The sequence below is a fragment of the Wyeomyia smithii genome, chromosome 2 (assembly GCF_029784165.1).
Source record: "Wyeomyia smithii strain HCP4-BCI-WySm-NY-G18 chromosome 2, ASM2978416v1, whole genome shotgun sequence".
NCBI classification, from domain to species: domain Eukaryota; kingdom Metazoa; phylum Arthropoda; class Insecta; order Diptera; family Culicidae; genus Wyeomyia; species Wyeomyia smithii.
This window is the reverse complement of record NC_073695.1, coordinates 22,022,479-22,046,700: the sequence shown is the minus strand read 5'-3', so window position 1 is coordinate 22,046,700 and position 24,222 is coordinate 22,022,479. Positions and strand designations below refer to the sequence as shown.

Below are 24,222 nucleotides of genomic sequence, written 5' to 3'. Positions count from 1 at the left end.
GAAAGTATTTAAGTTCAACTTTTGAACCACCATCAGTAAGGAGCAGAACTCTGCCGAGGTTTGGGGAAGTATTAACAGAATCTTCTCATAGAACTGGGAGCATAGTCTGGTCATAGCTATCCTTAAACAGAATGGTCGGGATACATATCCGGCTGGTTACAGCCTATACAGCTATTTCGTTGAAGAATTTTACATCGAAAACCATGGAGAGGTAAGTCAGTGGCGTAGCTATGGTTTGGTGGGCCTGGTGCGGTAACAAAAATGTGGGCCCCCAATTAAAATGACAGGGCAGTTTTTTCTTTCTTGAAAGGAATCGAGAGAAACAAAATAAATAGTTCTCTATACTTATTTATTCCGTTTTCCGCAAAATCGGAAATAAGGTTAATTTAGATACTCACTTTCCGTGAATTTAGTTGGCAAAAGCAGAAATTATATAGTCACGCGCGAACGCGGTTTATTTTCCTCGCTCTGTTTTATGTTAGAAACACAGCAACAAAGATAAGGGAACTGTTCCATTATTCATCTCAGACAATTAAAATTACAAATTTCTAACAGTGTTGAGATGTCACCATTTGTGATTGGACACACATACTCATAATTTACTAATATTTATCAAAAATATTTAAGCTCCCCCTTAAAAAAAATTCTCAGCTCATAATTCTAAAACGAAAACTCAATTGAAAATTCACTTAAAAACTAGAAAAAACGCATACTTTCTAACTAAACCAATCAACTAATCCATGGAATGGATTCTTATTAGTTCACTTTAGATATCTCATGAAACTTACCTAGAATCTCTGGATTTGTTATTATTAGTCGGGCATCTACATTGAGAAACTCATTTATTTCGATCATCTAACCAAGAAAACGAAATCTACCAATTGCTCTATACGGCTACAACGGGATTCATTCAGCAGCCAACCAAATTTTTTTTTTCATCATTTGCGGACTACATTTTGTATTAATCACTATACAAAATCACTCACTGCACTAAGAGTACTTTAATTTTCAAAATGTTCACCTTAAATTTCCAAAAACAAGCTTTAAATTTGAATAATTCCGACATAATTGACATAAATCGACAGCACTGCAGTGGATATCTAGACTACCAATTTGCGTGTAAACAACTACAGCGGATACCTAGGTAACCTATTACGACGGTATGCGGCTACGTTCATTAACAAAGTGATCAAATGTGTGATAAATATGGGGGCGACGTGAAATGAATAATTAAGCAGTGGTTTAGGTGAGATGAGTATGGGAGTGTTGTGAAAAATGGTTTGTTTTACAAAAATCAGGATAAAACCAACTAAGTTTACCGAATTTCCATTGATGGGCGATCCTATGAGAGCATGTAATCATATTTTGTTCATTTGTTCAACGATTTCGTGTTAATCTGGTGTTTACTCCATGCATTCTTCGTGAACGTCGGCCTAATGAGATGAATAATTAAACAAATACCTAGACAGCGTTTTCAGCATCGCAAAAAATCGCTCCTTTGTTACGTGTTTCCACGTTGCATCGAATGTTTTCTGCGATCGGAAAACATTCAACTTCAGTGTCAGTCGAATCACAAATCATGTTAAAAATGAACATCGGTATCATGTTTACTCTGTCCGTGTGGATCACGAGGGCAGAGTGGCGAGCACAAATAGATGAGGTTGAGTTCAGATGGGCATGTTGACCGGTTCGGTGTTCGCAAAATTTTGGGGCCCCTTTGAGTGGTGGGCCTGGTGCGGACCGCACTAACCGCACCCCCTAGCTACGCTACTGAGGTTAGTTAACAGACGGCTGAAACATTTCTTGGAATCTAATAACCTTTTGGATCACCGCCAACATGCTTTTCGGTCTGGACATGAAACGGGGACTTACTTCGCGGTCTTAGGAAAAATACTTCAACACACCATCAACGGGAATGAGCATGATAATTCAGTGTCTGTCGACCTAGCAAGAGCGAATAATCGAGCGTGGACCCCAATATCATACAGCAGTTATCAACCTGGGGTCTGTTGGGAAACATTTTGCAGTTCATTTAAAACGTTTTGACGGAAAGGACTTCTCAAGTGCAATGCGCGACTAGAGGTTGAGAGTTCTACAAGAGGAAACTGGGGTCTTGTTCTATCCTGGTATGTGCGGATGAACGAAGCTGTGGTACGATGTATACAAAGGAAATTCAGTGTGCGGGCATTTTTTTACGTTGGATGAACAACGGAATGGGACAAAACTGGGAGCAAAATGGAATGGATTTAGAGACCCGGAATGACCGAAAAAGCTACAAAGACTGTAAAGTATTTTCTCGTCAGAAATGTCAAAATTTTCAAAAAATTCAAAAATGTCAAAAATTCGAAAATGTTAAAAATGTCGTAAATGACAGAGGATTGATGTTTTTTTGTTAAATGTCAAAAATTCATTATATTATTTTTTTTTGATCTACAATTCGAAATAGTTTGAAGTAGTTATCTAAAAAATCTATGAGGAAATACCCATGGAACCCTTGCGTTTAGCCTGCGGCATCTGAGAAAGGAGTTTGAAGCAAGTCAAGCTTACTAAGGGACAGGCTATTCCAAAACATCTGCTGTAGATGTTTGCTGTGAAGTTCATTAAGAAATACTATTGAATCAAATGTGTTATATTTACATAGCACTACCGAATTTTGAAATTGTATCCAAACTGATTGAACTTGGTGTACAATGATAAAACGCTGCCACATGTACTTTTTATCAAGTGGAAACTAAATAATCTTTTTGCCTTTCTCCTAGAAAGGTATAGCAATCACTTGCAAAACAGAAAGTATAAAAGTTCACCAAAGTGCCGAATGGCATATATCACTCGACTCAGCTCGACGAGCTGAGCATTTTCTGTATGTGTGTGTGTGTGTGTGTGTGTGTGTGTGTGTGTGTGTGTGTGTGTATGTGCAGATTTTTATTCTCACTCACTTTTCTCAGAGATGGCTAAACCGATTTTCATTAAATTAATTGCAAATGAAAGGTCTTGTTGCCCCATAAGACCTTATTGAATTTTATTGTAATCGGATTTTTAGTTTAGAGGTTATGTTCAAAAATGTGAAAATCATGAAACATCAATATCTCAGAAACTACACAACCGATTTGAACAAAATTGGTCTCAAAAGAACGGGCTACCTAGAAAACCCTTAAGTTTTGAATTTCATAAAGATTGAATATGTTGTTCAAAAGTTATGAAAAGAAACGTGTTCTGAAGACTGTTTAATCTCACTCATGTTTCTCAGAGATGGCTGTACCGATTCTCATAAAATCAGTGTCAAATGAAGTATAGTTGCCCCATAAGACTCTGTTGATTTGTTTTGCAATCGGACTATTGCTTTGCCTGTTATGTTTGAAAATGTGAAATCCAGCTATGCAAAGGAATATATTCCGAAGACTACTTGGACTCACTCACTTTTCTCAGAGATGGCCGACCCGATTTCCACAAAATTAGTGTCAAATGAATGGTCTAGCTGCCTCAGAAGACCCTATTGAATTTTCCTGTAATCTAACTGTAACTTCATTTGTAATGTGCCGACTTGTGAAAATCACGAAACTTCATTATCTCAGGAACTACACAACCGATTTGATTATTATTATCAAATGAGCGGGCTAGTTTAGGGTTAACTGATGAATTATGATTGAACACGTGGTTTCGATGTTTGGCTGCTCTACACGTTCCCATTTCATTTGACTATAATCGAACTCAAGCAACCGTTATGAATTAAATTGTTAATAAAACAACGAAAGTCTTTTATCTCAAAGATTACACGACTTATTTGAACATAACTAGTGTCATACGAACGAGTCATCTCTCAAACTTACAAATAACAAACTTCATAACAATTTGATATGTGGCTCAAAGTTATTGAAAGAAGAGAAATTCGAAGACTATTTAAAACTATACCTGCTTTGATCGATATATGTGGCCTCAACATAATTTAAATGCGGTGTCGTACTATTTGAACGTTCCAAGTTCATTGATTCCTTGCGGTTTGTTTGGAGTCTGCAAATGCACGACGAATCTGCCATAGGATATGATCAAAGTCAAAAAACAAATCGTTTGAAATGATTGGTTTTATCGAAATGACAACATCCTCGTCTTTTGGCTTCTGTACATCGCCTTAATTCTGAATATATTCATATTGGGTGGTATTCTGTCATTATCAGTAGACTTTCTGGCATCAATCTGACACCGGAAATACCCATATTGGGAGGTAATTTTGGTTGTTTTCCAGAACTAAAAGTGGTCGTCTTCAAATTCAAAATAGTGTCCAGGGTCAATGTTTGGTTTCTATGCATCATCACGTTTACGGAAATATCCATATTGAGTATTATTATAAGTTGCCATTTAGCAATTCAAAATGGTGCCTGAGGTCAATTGTTGGCTCCTTGCATCATTCTGGTTCCAGGGATACTCATATTGGATAGTATTTGTTTATTTTAGGCTGTTCTTCACAAACCGGTAGTCGCCATCTTGGATTTCAAAATGGTATTTAGGATGCTGGTTAAAGAAAAACTCATATTGGGTGATATTTGGTCACTTTGGACTGTTTTTCAGAAGCCGAAAGTCGTCATTTTGGACTTTAAAATTGCCTGTGAAATCAATTATGTCAACTGGGCGTAATTCTGGTTCCGAAAACATTCATATTGAATGGTATTTGGTCATTTCCGGCTGTTTGCCAGACACCGGAAGTTGCCATCTTACAATTCAAAATGCTGTCTGAAGTCGATTTGTAGCTCCAGTGCATCATTACGGTTCCGGAAATACCCATATTGGGTGGTATTTGGTCATTTGCCGCTGTTTTTCCGACACCGGAAGTCGCCATTTTGGTTTCATAATGGCATTTGGAGACAATTTCTGGATTTTGAACGGCATACTGGTTAAAGAAAAACTCATATTGGGTATTTGGTCATTTTCTGCTGTTTTCAGAAACCGGAAGTCGCCATCTTAGAATTTAAAATGCTATCTGTGGTCGATTTTAGCTCCTGTGTATTATTCTAGATCCGGATATTATTATATTGGGTGGAAATCGGTCATTTTCGGCTGTTTTCCAGAAACCGGAAGTTGCTATCTTACAATCCAGAATGTTGTCTGAGGTCGATTATGGAACATATTTTTGTTACCACTAAAAACATTCACCTGCCAATATGGTTCCCTTTAGTTGATTAGTTCGCGAGATGTGCAAAAATTTGTGAAGAAACATGTACTTCTAGAAGAGGGAGGGGCGTCGAACCATTATGGACATATTTGTTACCTCTAAAAACATTCACATACCAAATTTGGTTGTATTTTCTTGCTTGGTTCTTGAGCTGTGCGAAATTTGTGTTTCGTTTTCATGGGAACCCTCCCTTATAGAAGAGGGAGTCGGGTTTCAAACCATTGGGTACATATTTGTTACCACTTAAAAACATTTACCTGCCAAGTTTTGTTCCATTTGGTTGATTAGTTCTCGAGATGTGCACAAATTTGTGTTTCATCCAACTATTATGGACATATTAGTTACCCCTTAAAACATCCACATGCCAAATTCGGTTTCATTTGCTTGGTTTGTTCTTGAGTTGTGCAGAAATTTATGTTTCATTTGTATGGGACCCCTCCCTTCCAGAAGAGGGAGGGGTCTCAAACTATCATAGGAACCTTTATCGGCACCATAAACCCCTACATACAAATTTTCACGTCGATCGGTTCGGTAGTTTTCGGGCCTATATGGATCAGATAGACAGACAGACTTGACTTATTTTTATATGTCAAGATTACAACATCAATATTTTAGAACCTACAGAGTGAATATACTTTTATTGGATTGAAGCGTTCATGTAAATCTATTTTTGCAAATAAAAAATTGAATGAGAAAGGCTGGGTCTGATCGCTAGGTGGATTAGTTAAGGTTTTTCTCTTTTCCAGCGCACTCTGAAAAAAAAATCATATCTGAAAAAATAAAAACTTTCTTTTGAATGTTTTTTGTATCCCATTTTTGTTCAATTTTGTTTTAAATTTTCAGTTAATGTTATCTGTTAGTGGATTTGTTATTTTTTTTCTCCTGATAAATTGCCGAACTTTTTGTCAGCTTTAAGAGTAAGAGTGCTTAACTTTTCGATTTAGAGTACACTTATTTTCTAGTAGGTACAACAATTTTATTCACTTCTTCAACTATATCGTATTAAGCAGTAGCCAACTGCAATATAAAGTTGCTCTTTTTTTCAACAACTAGTTACGACACGATAGGGACTTGAAAGTTGAGAGCCAATTGCACTTCCTACATCGCAAAACTTTTTTTTACTCCGGCAGATAATTTCATAACGCTTGCAGATTGATTAAAAAAGTTTCCCCATTGTGAGGCAAGCCATCCGTCGTATGTCACATGCTACCTACTGCAATAACGCTGCAAATCGCACACGCTGATGCACTGCGTCAGAGAAACTTTGGAAACTTTTCGACACACAAGTAGTGTCGAACTTTTTGCGAATGCATCCAGCACGCATCGTTGCATAAACATGAAACATCAAACGGTCATACTTTAAAGTTACAATACAAAATCCTTGGGCAGAGCTCAACTCAACTTGCTACCTATTAGCAGATGTCGAAACTTAGCATGCATAGCAACAGTCTGGTCTCTTCCCACTCGTTGAGTGCTTTTTTTAAAGGGCATATATTTTAACTGACTCCAGAGACAAGCCGGCAACTGGCTAACGAGTTCAAAATGCCTAACTTTCCCTGGAAACCTTAATGATCAAAGTTTAGCCAAATTTATGCGAACGCTTCAGAGACAACTTTCAATTTAATGACTCCCCCCCACGTTCATACGTTCGTACGTTCGTTCAATGTTCATGTGCACAGAAAGGTTAGTGTTACTGTTAGTGATGCGTACACACGGCTCTGTGGATGAACTATGAGTACAATATTCTCATCACATGCGAGGATTGTGTCCGAGCTCCAGCTAATGGTAGGAAAGGCCAAAGCATGCACCCGGAATTGGATGCGAATTAAAGCTTTGAACTTGGATACAAACCGTGAGCATCGACTTCCGACTTTTGACACCGACTTTCTGTTTGCAGTAGAAAACTAGCGAGCTAACCATTGTTAACACGGTTGACTTTTTGATTTTTTTGCTGCTTTTGAACATGCAATTGGACAAAAAATCAGTTTTCTATTTGAAAACAACTTCAATGACGTTATCAATTACAAATCTGACGTGAAACATTCACTTACTTGTTTACCTCAATCAAAAATAAAGTGTGCCACTGGATTCGAGCACGACCAAAGTGCAGTCGCCTGATTAACCATTATTAAACTGTACAATTTGCTACCCGCTTGCGACGCCACCGACAACTTTCGGCTACACGATGATGAGGCTCGAACCGGCCATTGAGCTTAACTGAACTGCTCTGGCTACTACAGAGCCGGGTCCGACCGCTGACCCGTATCATTCGGAGTGGGTGTTTGTGAAACTGTGTTTTACGTACTTGCAAATTTCCGGTCGCTACCGAAAACTAGTGCTTGCTAATGGGTACAGAATGATTTCGGGATTTGTTTGGGAAGTGCAATGCTCAAAATTGCGGTCTGTGGTCACTTCGGGTTTGTTATTTTGCTTTCTGAACGGAGCAATTTTCCGATGCTCAGACCAAAATGGCTGCTACGCAATGCTAGGGCAATTCGGCACCTCGGTTTCTGTAGTAGCATTTATTATAGAAATTCAACAAAAAAGTATTGAGGGCACCATTAGAAGGCTGGGAGTCGGAGTATCAGATACTGACCAACCAAACCAGTATGTTAATAAGAACGATAGCAAATATTGGCTCGTACCATTTTCCATTAACTTTTTGCTACAATTTGACACTGTAGTTTAATTGCAATTCCAATCAATGATTAAAAACCGTTTGACCATCTGCTTGTGTTGCACTAAACAATTTGGGAGTGAAACTTTTCGAATGCTCTCAGTTGAAATTCCCACAAGTGCATAGCAAGTGTTGCATGTGCATTTTTTTTCGCATCATGAAATGGATTCCTACGCCAGACATTTGCCACATCCATCAGTTAGAAATAATCGAGCGTAGTTGCACAGTTGTTTGCGAAATATTGATATACGAAAGTGGTCAAATCCCATTTGTCATCAAAGGTGGTGGCCATCCCCACCCGCCAACGCATCCTATTTGTATAAACTAACAGCAGAATAGCCGGGCCCCCGCAACCCGCACACTACGCCGGCCACACGGGAATAAACCGTCCGATCGACCGTCTAACCATGAGCAAAATGCTAACAACCGCACCGCACTCACCACCAACCGATCGACCAGCAAACGCAGCAAACGAAATGAGATCCATACATTACCGATATGTGGCCGAGCTTGCAGTGAAACGGTTCCACTGCAGCCTCCGGAGGTCCGGTAACCGCCGCGGCTGCGTGCGGGAGGAAGAAAAATGGCGAGGCTATTTATTACCCGCTCGTTATGACCCGGTTCCGGGTTCCGGGTAATATTTTTTCGCTCTCGTTGACGACGATTCGCCATGATGAACCGCCGGTGCCAGCACTCGGCCAGGGGAATACCGGACGCCGTCGCGTGGACAAGAAGGTTTATCTACTCTAATGTAAATCCTACTTTATTGCTCACCTTTTCGCAACTGTCTCGTGGATGATTCATCGCCGGGGTTTCGGGCTGAGCTTCCTAATATAGGCACGCAAAATGGTTTGTGGCGAGATTGGGTCAAATTATGCGAAGGATCTGCAACAGCTGCGACGGAAAATTGCGACCATGGAACTGGGCAGGAAAATATAATGATGATGCCGTGGAAAATTTGTTCCGTGTCATAACTGGATTAGAGCACACGAATTGATTTGCTTCACCGTGCTACGGGGAAGATTTCGCATCAGGTAGAAGATCGGTCGTGTTGATTTTTGCGATTAGATTTTATAACGGGATGCAGTCATACCGTCACGTATTAAATTTGGCGAGTTGATGATTTTCGGTAGCAGCAAATTGGTTTCTGCGTTGGCATGCAAATCTGACTTTAATCTACCAATTGAAATTTGATTTGATGGTTTTTAAAGATGCATGAAAGCACTCAAACACGCAAGTAATTGCATTTTTGGTTAGGAGTTGCAACTCGGTTGATTCTCGTTCTTTTTTAATGAGTTTGAATGAGAATGTCTTATCATTCTGACCAATTGTATGGAAAATGTGCAATTTGCGAATTGCATATTTTCCATGGAATCTGTCAGGTTGTGCGTCCATCTACACTTCGCGGATTTGACCCATTATCGCTGCCATCTGGTCATCCAATGTCAATGATCCTTTGGTACTTCGCTCCCTCTGTCACGTTGATCGAAGCACTCCACATCCTCCTTAATGGCGATGCTGATAAGTATCATGCCAGACAAGACGCAGATTGCATCGTATGACACTGTATGCTACGCACTGGCTACCCTCAAATACATGAGTTTATGGGTACTTTTCAGTATATAACTGTTAGTAGGTATCTAGCGCTTTGGATTACACTGGCCCGTCATGTGGACGAAACCACGCTTGAAAGAAGTTTCCGCTTAGTACCGTACATCGCTTAACTATTCGACATCATTCGAGATAGTGCTGCAATAGTCGTTGAGGCCCTCTTACAGATGTAGTTGATGTGGCCAAGCTAAGCTTGTCGTCAACCACAACAACCACAACGATTTGAGATACAGTCTCCGACTCTGACCACCGGCTTCTGCTCTGATTGACGGTTATCCACAACTGTGACTTCCGTCTTATGGTGCGCTGACTCCAGTTTCCTAGAGTGCATCCAGTCTTCGAGCTTGCGTAAGCAGTGCGTGGCCATAAACTTGACCTCTCCAATAGACTCGTCGTATCCAGGCACTTCTGCATGACTGCTGGTGATCGCTCTGCAGGCGCCATTACGCCTTTGGTTTTGGCCATTATGATCCCCCACGGGTTCGGATTGGCACTCACGCATAGCCTTTTGAAGCAAGCCCTCTTGCTTGCACTTATCGCACTCTCAAGCGCCGATCGTGGTAACTAACTGGTTAGCACGATCGAAATGCAATGTCTTCCACCCGCGGACGGTTGAAGTGTTGGCTCTACCCGTTGGTTGTCGCCTCCCGTTGTGGTCTACACTGCAGCAAATCGACTGATGACCGCTATTAGTTTAGCCATTATCTACCCACCAGTTCGTGATCAGCGCTGGGCTGAAGAACGTCACATCGATGATCGACTCCGCATCTTGTCTGCTGAATGTACTTTTAGTCTCAACGTTGGCCAGATCTAGATTGAAATTCGCCAAAACTTTTAATAAGATTTGACCCCTCTGGCCCGTACAGCAACTCCCCCACTTAACAGCTCAAGCGTTTGGGTCATCCACTACCACCAACGGCGTTAGACCCGTCAGCTCCATAGTTACAAGGCTGAACTAACTTTTCGATAGACCAACGTGGTGGAGTGTAACAACAGCAGTTGTAGGACACATTGTTTACCTTGGCAACCGCGTATCCTTCGTTTGAGGTTGACACAACCTCCTGAACCGAGAACCTGCTTGTCGTCCATATGGCCGCCATACAGGACTTACCCGCAACCCAGTTATTGTATCCGAGAGAAATGCGATAGGAGTCCGATACGACGGCGATGGCTAACGCATGTGGTTGCAGGCCTACCATAAAGTTTTCGCTTTATGACCTGTCCCATCGCAACACCTGTACAATTGGCTTCTGTCGGGACCCTTACTTACAGATCCAGGATTTGTGCCCTTCCTCAAAGCACTTGAAGCAAACTTTGGTCGCTGGAGTATACCCAGGGGCCTTACTGACCTGCCAACTTTAAGTTTGGCTATCTTCTGTGTCAGATTCTTATCTGTCGATGCAAGTCGGAGAATGGCAAGCTGGGCCCTTCGGGAGGCGGGTTGACTCTATGGCTTCTTGTGGGCTTGTGCACCGTTGCACCCCTCGGTAAGTTCGTCCAGGTTTTCAAGCTGAAGAGTCACTTCTGAAGTGAACTTGCACCTCTTTCCCTAGAACCCGCTCAATTACCGTCTTGTAGATATTTCCTTTGTTCTAGGCGTCCTTCTGGAGCTCGAGTATCATCTCGCCAGTTCGAGATCGATGGATATTCCGCATATCCGCCCTTAGATCCTTGAGTTGGGTTTATTCTCCTATTTAATCTAAGACTTCTGAATACTTTGACGCGTCCGTTTGGAGTATGAAGCCATCCCCCCTACTCTGTGCTTTCCTGACCTTCCTTGGTTGTTTGACCGCTTCACCATTTTGGCATGGCACATCTTCTTGGCGCTTCAAATCTACCACGGTGACCCACGGGATCCCCGTAGCCACCGATTTTTTGGCTGACTTGTGTTCCCGAGGGTCGCTTCCGCAACCTGCCTCGTAGAGCAGACCGCTGCGAAAGAAAGGGTTCCATCGCCGTAACAAAAAATTTAAAGTTACCAACACAGGGGTAGTATATAAATAATAAATTTGAAAATTTGAACAGAAAAGTCAGTCAGTAAACCACACTGCACAGTGATCCAATAAGGCAAAAAGTGGAACTTAATTCCATAGCGTCTTTTACCTTCATCCTAGCTTGAAAGTATCTTGGGAACAATTGTAGGTATTAATGACCCGCATAATCGAAAATTGTCAAAAAGTATGAAAAGTTTACTATACTAAAAATAAAAAAAATTAACTTTTTTGTGTTAAAAGATAGAAGAATAGTTTGTTCAGCAAAGTTGTAGAAAATTCAAAAATATGACACTTTGTTGAACAAATGAAAATCCTATCTTCTTTTGGTACAAAGTTATAAAGTATATTACATGGAACTTACCTAAAAGTTAGTTTTTTATACTTAACTTCTGTTAGTTTCATTTTACACGAAAGTATTGTTCGGAGGAATTGCAAGGGCACACAAAACACACATTTTTGCCAAAGGTCGTATATCTCCTGGACTTTTCCTTACAAAGTTATATCATATTTTAGCTTATTTTTCCGATAACTTAAAGAACGTATAGGTTGAAAAGGGGCAAGTGGAATCATGATGTCAATACTTTTCCTTGAAGTAAAGCTGAAGTACTATAAACTCCTTTAGGTTCCATTTGTCCCAATCCTTCCATATTAGAGTACGGCGAGCATATGTTACAGTAGGATTTCATATATCCAAAATACTAACTTATTTGTGTTAAGAGATAGAGGAATGGTTAATTCGGCAAAGTTTTATAACGTGCAAAAATATGAATCTTTGCTGAACAAACAAAATTCCAATCTTCATTGGGTACAGAGTTACAGAGTATTTTCTGTAAAAGTTACTTAAAAGTTAATTTTTGCACTTAACTTTTGTTAGCTACATTTTACAAGAAAACGTTGTTCTAAAGAAGCATTTGGGCATACAAAACACACGTTTTTAATGCAGACCACACATCTCCAGGATTTTCCTTACAAAAGTTATAGCATGTTTTAGCTTATTTTTTTGATAACTTTAAGAACGTATAAAGTACAAAGGGGCAAGTAGAATCATGATGTTAATACTTTTTCTCGAAGTATAGCTCGAGTGCTCAGAACTGTTATAAGTTCCATCTGTCCACTTAATCTTTATTTTATACGTTGTTAAAGTTATCGAAAAAATATGCTGAAATGTGCTATTACTTTGTAAGGAAAAGTCCTGGAGACGTGTAGTCTTCAACAAAAACGTGTGTTTTGTATGTCCAAATGTTTCTTTAGAACAATGTTTTCTTGTAAAATGTAGCTAACAAAAGTTAAGTGAAAAAATTAACTTTTGAGTAACTTTTACAGAAAATACTCTGTAACTCTGTACCCAATGAAGATAGGAATTTTGTTTACTCAGCAAAGATTAATATTTTTGCACGTTATAAAACTTTGCCGAATCAACCATTCCTCTATCTCTTAACACAAAAAAGTTAGTATTTTGGATATATGAAATCCTACTGTAACATATGCTCGCCGTACCAAAATATGGGTGAATTGGGACAAATGGAACCTAAAGGAGTTTATAGTACTTCAGTTTTACTTCAAGGAAAAGTATTGACATCATGATTCCACTTGCCCCTTTTCAACCTATGCGTTCTTCAAGTTATCGAAAAAATAAGCTATAAATATGAGATCACTTTGTAAGGAAAAGTCCAGGAGATATATGACCTATGGCAAAAATGTGTGTTTTGTGTGCCCTTACAATTCCTCCGAACAATACTTTCGTGTAAATGCTAAAAACTTTCTAGTAAGGTCCATGTAATATACTTTATAACTTTGTACCAAAAGAAGATAGGATTTTCATTTGTTCAACAAAGTTTCATATTTTTGAATTTTCTACAACTTTGCTGAACAAACTATTCTTCTATCTCTTAACACAAAAAGTTATTTTCTTTTTCTTTTTAGTATAGTAAACTTTTCATACTTTTTGACAATTTACGATTATGCGGGTCATTCATACCAACAATTGTTCCGAAGACACTTTTAAGCTAGGATGAAGGTAAAAGGCGCTATGGAATTGAGTTCCACTTTTTGCCTTATTGGACCACTGTGCACTGGTGGGAGAAGAACGTTGTTTTGTTATGTAAGTCTAAAATGAAATTTTGTATGGTACGTTCATTCCCGTCGGGATGCGGTATATTTTTCCAAATCTGTATCATATTTCCAGTTCGCTTATTTTCCGCTCTCTTTACTCCACATACTGCCTGCTTAATGAACTTGTATGGTACGTGTTGTGTGACTAATGTTCAAATGAAATTTTAGATCTGACGATGGCTGAATGACGGTAGGCCGAAACGTCATGTAAAACAAACACAGTGTGAGCACACAAAAGAACGGGAAACCAATTTAATCGACCATTTTTGATTTGGCTTAAACTTTGCATGGACGTTTCTATAGACAAAAGATGCCATTCTGTGCTATTGGTTTGATTTTTTTGGAACACGACTCATTTTTGAGAAGCTATTGAAATGCTATATTGGGAAGGTATTATGATTACAAAAAAAATTAGGGCCAAAACTGTTTGTTTGACCGGTGTGACGTCTTCGGCAATGTTGCAGATAATAATTTTGCCTTTTCGAAAAAAATAAACTCTTTTAAAAAAATAAAATTATTCTTTGAAAAAAATTTAAAAAAAATAAATAAATAAAATTAGTTATCTAAAATCTATTCTTCAAAAACTACAAAAGATTACCTAAACAGTGTAACCGATCCGATCATGTAGAAATCAAGAAAAAAAGTTATGATTTAAAAAAAATTAAAATTTCTTTTTCGAAATGCATTTTTTTGGAAGGACAAAATTGTTCTCTACAACTTTACCGAAGAGACTATGCCAATCATTCAAATCGTTTTGGCTGTGAACATATTTCTAATTTCCAATAGAGCACTCTATGTAGAATAAAAAATATTTATACAGGCAAAATGGTCTGTTTGATTGGAATAAACTCTCTGGCAAGTTGTAGATAATAATTTTGTCCTTTCATGAATAAATGTACCCTGTAAAAAAAATAATTTTTTATTCAAAATATCATAACTTTTTTTTCTTGATTTCTTCATTAGCGGACCGGTTGCATTATTGAGGTAATCCTTGTTGTTTTTATAAATACAAAATTAGATTTTTGAAAAATTGAGCTCTCTTAGATAATTTGTTTAAAATTTTTCTTTCTACTTTTTTCGAAAAATAAATAATTTTTTTTAGAGCGTATATTATTTTCGAAAAGACAAAATCATTTTCAACAACTTTGTCGAAGTCGTCAGACCGATCAAACAAACCGCTTTGGCCTAAAGAAGAACAAAAATACTATTCCCATTTTTGCCGAATACCTCACAGCGGTCAAACAAACCGTTCTAACTCGGAATTATGTGATAAATTAAGATCAAAATACCAAAAAATTGTTTGCACATAAGCGCCGCATAACGGTGAACTTCCGTACTAAACTCCACCATCTAGAAACCCTTGCCCTTCTAAATTATTTTGCTAACAGCTGCCTCTTTCTAGGAATTTGTAATTGTGAGATAAATTAAGATCAAAATACGACGATTTTGGGCTGACTTGCGCCACACAATGATGGAATTTAGCACTGAATCTCCACCACCTAAAAACCCTTAACTTTCCTAACAAGTTAACTAAAGACCAGGCCGTCGGAAGCATGAGATTACCGTCTATTCCAAGTCATGCTTAACTTTTTGAGGTAGCGCTCCAATATTCGAATTGAATGTTGCAATACTCAGTGAAGCGATTCCAAACTTATGATGGGCAGTGTAACTATGAACTGAATATTTAAGGAATAAATTGAGCGAATAAAATAAATCTCTTTGGTTAAGGTATTTCGCCAGAGTTGAATCGCCCGCGTGTTATATACTATGTCTACTTTCCTTTATAGACTAAATTTTCTGGTAGCGCCTGATTTGTGGTGTCAGAAGTGGGATCGTAATCCACCATTTGAAGAAATAATAACTTGTTCTTGGACATTCAAGGCTCTCTCCGAATAGGCAATATTCAGAACGAAAGCCCTGGTTGTTTTTTGTATAATGACGTTCTGTTTGTAGAGGGTTTAGGAGCAATAATTTGAAACTCAATTTCAACTCAATAAAAGTACTACTAATTTCACTACGTTTGATCAACACGTTGCTTTTCAACGCAATTATATTAATTTCTGTTTTAACTTAAATCCAACACACTAAACTAACCAATAATTGCGTTGAAATATCTACTGTATTTTATGCAATGCAAATTGCCCAAATAATGGAAAAAAGATTTGGGGCTTATTTGGATATTCCGGTTTTCTACAAACTCTTTCGAAATAGTTAGGGCTCTTCAAGAGAAATTACGTATCCTCCATAAAATTCCCTAGAATTGTATGGTTTACAACTTTGTTGAAAACTGCAAAGCTCTTGCGTATATATGAAACAAGTTAGTAAATAATTTTGTTAATTAATGTTGTTCCATTGCACAATGGTCCAGAAACCAAATTTAGGGGGAAATTTGGGTCTAGAGCTCTATAGCAACATTTTAGATAAAAACTTTCTTCTACAAAGTTGTTACATATGATAAAGCGCTCATTAAAAAATTATCAAAAATTAGGGTGACCAACATTTTCGATGCAATCAAGTATCTAACTTTTTTATCTTTGTAAATAGAAGAAAAATTTATTCTACAATGTTGTAGCTCCATTAATTTTAAGACACTTTGTAAACCAAAGTTTTTCTCTATCTTTGAAAACAACTGATTTATTTTGAAAAAACAGATTTTACGCTCTAACTTTTTTATTTCAAGTTTCATCTCAAAACTGTCTTTGAACGACTCTTAGAGCTGTTTAAGAGAAACAATTTGCAACGCTGACATCGTAAATATCTCAATTTTACTCAAGGTTATTAATATTCTTCATCAAAAAATATGCGTTTTTCATTTGTATGTTATTCATTTTGGGGCAAACATAAAAAATATCACTTGGTCTCAATTTTAAGGGCATACTTGACTCTATAAATGGAGGAACTTTTAGAGATATTTTATTTTTTAAATTTGAGTAAATTCAATTTAAAAACAAGACGAAAATTTCAATAATTTTATACATTATGCATATAAAAGCACCCAGATTTATTGTTTGGTATTTTTTCTTATAACTAGACGTAATAACCTTTAATTTGACCCAAAAATATCGAATATCGATCAACTGGATCAAAAGTTATGAATTTTTTAAATAAAATACATCGAATATAGCCGTTTTTTATGGTCACCCTATTTCGGAGCTGGTCCCCGTAACAACCCAACGAAACAATACGAGTTTGATTATTCTCAACATAGATGCATCCCTGCGATTTTGAGCACAGTTGAAGCACTTTGCGTGACCAACTTCGAAATAGGGTGACCATAAAAAACGACTGTGTTTGATGTATTTAATTTTAAAGAAAATCATAACTTTCGAACCAGTTGATCGATTTTCGATCTTTTTGGGTCAAATTAAAGGTAATGACGTCTAGTTATAAGAAAAAATACCAAAAAATAAATCTGGCTTTTATATGCATAATGTATAAAATTATTGAAATTTTTGTCTTGTTTTTAAATTGAATTTACTCAAATTTAAAAAATAACATATCTCTAAAAGTTCCTCCATTTATAGAGTCAAGTATGCCTTTCAAAATGAGACCAAGAGATATTTTTTATGTTTGCCTTTATTGTGATTTCCGGAGGTTAATCTAAATGCACTAATTTATTCAATAAATGCGCTAGTTTGCTAGCAGAAAAGGTAGATAGAGGAATGATGTCTTCAACAAAGTTGTTTCTTGTAGAACGTTGATCAATTTTGCCGAACAAAGTGAATTTTTAAATGGTAAAATGGAAAAAGACATATTCGTTTCTCACGTTTTGGTGAATTAGTCACAAACTTTCCAACTTCTAGAAAATGGAAAATAATTAATGCAACAACTTTGCCGAAGATACTATGACTCTAGAAACAATTCTTTCGGATGCTTTCGCTCTCGTTTTTGCAGTGGAGCAATTCCACAAAAAACGGACAACCAATTTAATCGGCCATTTTAGATTTGGCTGAAACTTTGCATATACGTTTCTATATGTAAAAGATGCCATTTTGTACTATTGATTTAATATATTGGAACAAGACTCATTTTTGAGGAGCTATTGAAAAATGCTATTTTGGGAAGTTATTGATGAATACAAATACTTTCATGGCCATAACGGTTCGTTTGATCGGTGTGACGCCTTGGGCTAAATTGTGGAAAATAATTTTGTCTCTCTGAAAAAAAAATACACTACAAAAAATAGTTTTTTTTCTGGAAAAAAATTGAAGAAAAATTAAAAATTATTTATCTAAATAAAAAAGCTTTTTTAAAAAAAACTATTTTTTCCATATAAAAACTACAAAAGATCACCTGAATTACCTAAACCGGTGCAATCATGGAGAAATCAAGAAAAAAAAGTTGTGATGTTTAAGAAAAACAATTTTTTTTTTCGAGGGGCATATTTTTATGGAAGCACAAAATTGTTATATACAACTTTGCTGAAGACTCCATGCCAATCATTGAAACCGTTCTGGCTGTAGAAATATTTTTGATTTCCGATTTTTTTTCAAGAAATCATATTTTTTTTTTAATTTCTCCATGATCGGACTGGTTGCCTTATTTAGGTATTCTTTTGTAGTTTTTGTATTAAAAAATTGTTTTGCAAAGGATGAGCTTAATTTTAGATAGTTATTTTCAATTTTTCTTTTAACTTTTTTTCAGAAAAAATTTTTTTTTTAATTGTTTTTTTTTTTTTGGAAAGACAAAATTAGTATCTACAACTTTGCCGAAGACGTCACACCAATCAAACAAACCGTTCTGTTCCTTAAAATATTTGCAATCATCAATACCTTTCCAAAACAACATCAAATCTCAAAAATGAGTCGTGTCAAAAAAAAAAAAAAACCAATTGCACAAAATGGAATCGTTCGCCTATAAAAACGTCTATGCAAGGTGTCAGCCAAATCAAAAATGACAATTTGAAAAAAATATTAAAACTGGGACTATTTTGTGGAACTGCTCAGTATTGCAAACGGTGTGCAATTTCGGCGGAGACGAACGGTACCCGGCCAACTGTATTTAATTCACTTGTCCCCATTGAAACAAAACAAACAGAAGATTAAAGGCTCACTTACCTCGCCATCATCAAGCAGCGTCGAATCGCTGCTGTCGAGGTGATTGTCTATCCTAGGACTGCCGATGCCAGCACTGACAGTTCCAATTCCCGCGCTGATACCACTGATACCTCCTCCCGCTCCTGCACCGTTGGAACTGGATCCACCACTACTGCTGGATGTCCCCCCACCACCGCTTCCAAGCTGGCCCGTTTCCATCCAGAGCTTTCTCCAGTCTGTGTTACCAAGTATTGATTTGTGATCTGTTGAGTGGAGAGAGAAAAAGAAAAAAAGGAAAAATTTAGTGGATAGCAGACATTAACTACACGCAGTCTGTCTGCGTCCGGTCGCGAAGTGGGCGTAGGTCTGGAGCGATTTTAAATTTAGTTGGGGGAATGACTGGTGATTTTGGACTAGTAACAAAAAAGCGAAAGCTTTTTTGTCATCAACCTCGCCGTTGGTAATTAAATGATGGGCGTGGGTTTGATTCTTTACTAATTTACTGGTATTTTTAACTGTTTAGTAAAACATCCTCTTCTCAGATGGTAACTCAAATAGATCGGAGAGGTCAACAAAACAAAATTTCACGGCCGAGAAAGAAAATATTTTGATGACTTTCATCCTGAATAAACAAGAAAAAAACAGCAAAATTTCTTCTCGTAACATATAATTAGCTTAGACTAACAAATGAGTTCTTATCAGGTATTTTTCCAATTAATGGAGCCTTGAAATCGTTACAAGCACCACGAAATCAGCACCTTTATTCACGGCATTTATCATCACCATTTACACTTTAGTTCTTTCGTGCAGCTCCCCGATCCAAAAATAGTAACAATTTTCCGTCCGGTTAAGGTCACGGAAGCGATAATTTCTTCGAAAAAAATTCTACGAAATACTCGAAATCAATCAGGTTGACGGTACGCTGTCAACAATGGTGTAAGTGTAGGCTGAGGAAACTCGTTGACACGCCCCATCATAACCTGAAGAATGAATTAATGAATGAATGAACTAGTCGGTTTGTTGGACCATTTACCGGTACTAGACGGCTCGGTGCTTTTGTATTTCTGTGTGTCAATCGAAACTGGGCACAGGTTAGTGTATTAGCATCGACCTGCGTACGCCCGTTTCTGGCTCGTACATCAATCATTATCTTCAAGTGGTTTTGATTGAACCAAATTGGATCTGATCTCGGCAATCGTTGTGATTGCAGCTCGAACGTGGCATTACCCGCACCCGTGCCCTCCTACCGGTGTCGACTCAGGTGCGGAAGTTGTTCGTTACTAACTTAAGTCGATGATTCGGACCGTTTGCTGATGTACGACAGATGATGGACTGGAATGGGCAAAGGCCAACAAGAATCATTCATAATTCAGATACTTGTACGATTTTACCGGAATTACTTTTGCAGTGAGTCGTGGTGTTGAAAGTGTTTCGACTGGGGATTGATTGTTAAATGAAATGTTATTGCTATTATAAAATTTCTGGTGCTCTAATGTTTCTCATCTCATTCCTGCAAATCTACGTTTTATTAGTTCGAACATCGAAATCAATCGGGCAATCATGGTAGTACAAGCACATATCTGACCTTGTATCTACGAATGACGTACCAATCTAATCTTTCTGGCCAGAGTGATAAAGTTCGAAACCACATCGTCATTGTCACCGGTGGGATGAGCACTGCACTGAAGCGGAAGAATGGGGAACAAAGGCAAATCCCTTTCCAGCCATCAATCGTCTCTAACGAAAGTCGCAGTTCCAGTTCTGATTTATTCGAATCGATGACCGTGGCCGAGTTTCAATGTGATGGAGCCGCACGACCACAAAAGCGGATGAACTTTCCGTGCGAACTTTCAATCCGAGCGTCGGGTAACGGACTGATCCAATGGCATCAGATGCAGTAGTAAATGTCGATTTGGTTCCCAGTAACTTGGTCCTTTGTAACTTTTGCATTTTCCCGAGCGGGCGGTACTCGATGCACTCTGACTGATTGTAGTTCTTTTTCACCCTACATTGCCATCTATCCAGAGACGTATTGATCCGCTTCAGAATTCGTCGAATTTACTCGACGCCATTTACTCTTCCACTGCAAAGTTGCAAGATTGAGTTTAGCACTTAATATAGTGAGTAATCACATATAATTCACTGTACTCAAAAGCTTCATTCATTGAACTTCTGGCTATCAAAATGGTTGGAACAGTTGTATTTACAACTGTTGTATTTACAACTTTGATAAACCAAAGAGCGTTATTGAGAAGATGAACAAATCTTGAAGTGATATGACACTATCTCTTCAAAATTTATTGTTGCATTCTAAATATTTATCCCAATCTAAAAAAATTAATTAAAGAATATACCATAACAAAACCCGCATTAACCAGTCTGGGCAAATGTGTTTTATTTGTGAGTCATATTAAGCTCGGAAGTTGTGTGCGAAAAAATGCTGTTTTCCGTTTATATTCCTCGAATTAATTGCGGAATTAATTGGAAACAATTTCGTAATGATTTGTGCAATGGTAATGCATATCAGAAGGTTGGCACCATTCCACAATTGCAAGATTAGATCCAGTTGATGTATCCATACAATAGAGAACCAAAATTTATTTACGTACATTACTTTTTGTTCAATAAAGTCGCTTGAAAAAAAAAACTAAATTATTCAACCATTGATTTATAGCCGAAGAATAATCTGCCAATAATATAATTCAAGGCAGCTGTGTCGGTCTAATAAATCATGTCCCTAAATCCTCTCTGCGGGAACAGCAAAAAAAAAAACTTTACAATCGCAGCAAATTTTTCAACCACCGTCACTTCACTTTCATAATCCATCATTTAGATTTATCAGTTTCTTGTGAAAAATCCCATCCGTTCTTTCTTATTTCCCTCCGGGGCGGCATTCATCGGTGCGGTTGCTGCTCCGCTTCTAAACAAGACAGGTTCATCAGGCTCTGGAAGTGATTTCCGAACTCCGTTCGACCGAAATCGATCAAAATTCGCCACTTGGCCTTTGTCATTCTCTCGCTCGTCCCCTGGCGGCGGCGGCGGCGGCGGTGGTGACGACGGCGACGGCGGAAGGAAATATGGTCGTGATACTCTTCATCAAACCCGCTTGTCGCTTGTTGACCCCGGGTTTTGAATGTGGCGCAAAAATATGAATGGATCGTAAATCAACGGATGCGTTTGCTCGTATCGACGCGCGGTGTCTGATAGGGAAACTATAACTGCGAAGCGCAGGAACTAAAAAAATCGTGTTTTCTATAAATAATTTATTATTCTACGGAACAGACTCGTCCGGAAAGTACGCGTAATAAAATATCAGTTTTTTTTTGAATAAATATCTGCGTGATAAATCATTATAAATTATTAAATATCTGCGTGATAAATCAGTATTAGGGACAGGGTCCTCCCAGATAAAGAGTTGAGGAAAACTTAGCACGAGCCATTTTTTTTTTTAAACAAGCTAATATCATGACATGATACGCGGCTGACGCAACACTGCAAAGTTTATAGCAGCATTTGCAGGTTAAAATCAATTTGACGCAGTAAGAAATTTCTATGGCTTTTTAAAAAGCGTAAAAGGGTATTTCACAATAGATCAAATTATAATTGCAAAGGTTCAGTGCCCTACAAGAAAATTGCTTGAGAAAAATGCAGTTCTGCTTTACAGGGGTGTTGCCAAAATGTGGAGCTTTATTTCTAAAATAGGACCAGCATTATTTCATCATTAGCGTAACCCATAAACTTGAAAAAATATCAAGGAGTTGAGAAAAATCAAAAGAAAAACATTTAATGTGATACTGATAATTTTAGGAAAACACTCTGGTAAACAAAATAAATTGGAACTAATAAACAAACCGAATTATAACAGGACACGAACGGTCTAAAAAAATTGTACTTGTAATTGAAACAAGTATAAAATGAAGTATCAGGGAATGCTGTTTATCGATTACCCAATCGATGCGACCATTATTGCAAACGAAATTGGCCAGAAAATACAAAATAGTAAATAGAAAAACTCGATGGACTGCGTGAATGATTTTTGTAAACAAAACTGACTCTGGCTACAGTGTTGCAAGAACAGTAAAAATAAACATCGGAATAGATCCTGTTCGCCAATTTTGGCGCAAGAGGTTTTGATAGTTCTTGTTTGAATGCGCATTATTTGTTAAATCGTTAAAAAACTGTCCACGTGGTATTTGGATGGCCCCTAATTCCGTCCTTGCCTGTCGTGTATTGTAGTTTTCAAAGTACTTAGGTTGGCTTGTTATTCTTCTCAACATGTGGAAAGAGCAGAGTGAATATTCACCGCTTACTTCTTGTCCAGCATGAGCGCTGCATGTAGCAATTGTTTGCATGACACTTCTTTTTTCTTACACTTGTCGCTGACACCACAACTGATCAAAACAAGAGTGGCAAACCACTCTAGTGAGAGTATATAGAGGAACACCGCGGTGAGCACACTGCTGAGATAAATTCGAAGAGAAAACATGCGTGACGGACGCACACTGTTTCCAAATCTGCAAAAACGTGTCGAAACGCCCTGCCAGTCGTTGCCATCCAGAGTGAGATAGGTCTCGTCGTCCATCATCAGTGCCACGTCGCGATTTGCTGGGAAAAGAATTTAGAGCCGAAACGTCTTAAGCAAAATTGTCCCATTAATTACTCTCCATATTATGGCAGATACAATTTTATGATTAATCCACTTAACAGTGAGAAACCAGTTTTACTTGTCTCATTTTGGAGTAGAAAAATCCACTTTCTTCAGCAAAGTTGTAGCAAATTTTCGAAGAAACAGTTTTATCAGACTTTTATCTATCTATTTATATTGACAGCAGTTTTCCATAGACTACCCCTAAAAAAGTTTTTTTCTGTTTAACTTTTTATAGTAATTTTCTACAATTTTTCAACGTTCTACAATTTTGTTTGCTACAACGAAGCGAACAATTTCTTCGAAGAAAGTTCATATATATTTCCCATATCTATTTTTAGTTCTCGCTTATTTTCCGTTGGTCTAGTTCCGCCACGGGACGATTTTTACTAAAATAATGCGCTAATTTGCAGTAATTACTTTTTGCTAAAAAAATATTGATTTCAGAGTCGTAGTGTCTTTGGTAAAGTTGTTTATTAAGTATCATCATTTTTGTAGAAGTTGGAATTTTTTTCATAATCTACCTTAAAGTGCTTGCTTGGGGTCGGACAACAAAACACGCAGTTTATTAGGGCGTACTTTAGTTATTTAAGTCACGGCTGAAAACCGTGCCAAATCTCTACAAATTTGCATTGTGTTCAATGCTTTTACTTTCGGAAGGGTAAATACAGCCCCAATATCAGCTTTGCCCTCCGGATACTGCTTTAGCCGATGGGTGGCTTCCTGCGGGGCTCCATTTTAAACCCTTGGAACTTTGTATCCGGGGCTAGGCGGTGGAACGAGCGAGTTTTCATCCCCGCGTTCGTCGTCCATGTTGGACGCGTAAGCCACACACGCAAATTGCCAATCAGCAAATAATATTGTATAAAAAAAACCAAGAAAGAAAACTACTTAGCTTCTGCAGCCGCTCTCCATCACAATCAGCGCACGGGCGATGCCAATCTCCAGTCCTTCACACAAGAGTCCGGTAGCAAAAGCTGCAG

The 24,222-nt window shown here is 37.9% G+C and overlaps 1 protein-coding gene across 3 annotated transcripts in view; it reads right to left on the bottom strand.

Moving 5' to 3' along the window:
• The window catches only part of LOC129721647 (zwei Ig domain protein zig-8), a 544,433-nt gene that overhangs the window by 233,351 nt on the left and 286,860 nt on the right, over positions 1-24,222 (bottom strand). For all 3 annotated transcript variants that reach the window (XM_055674441.1, XM_055674440.1, XM_055674442.1), the window contains one exon: positions 18,616-18,857. In XM_055674441.1, coding sequence (XP_055530416.1) covers positions 18,616-18,857 — 242 coding nt within the window. The remainder of the gene's footprint in view (positions 1-18,615; positions 18,858-24,222) is intronic.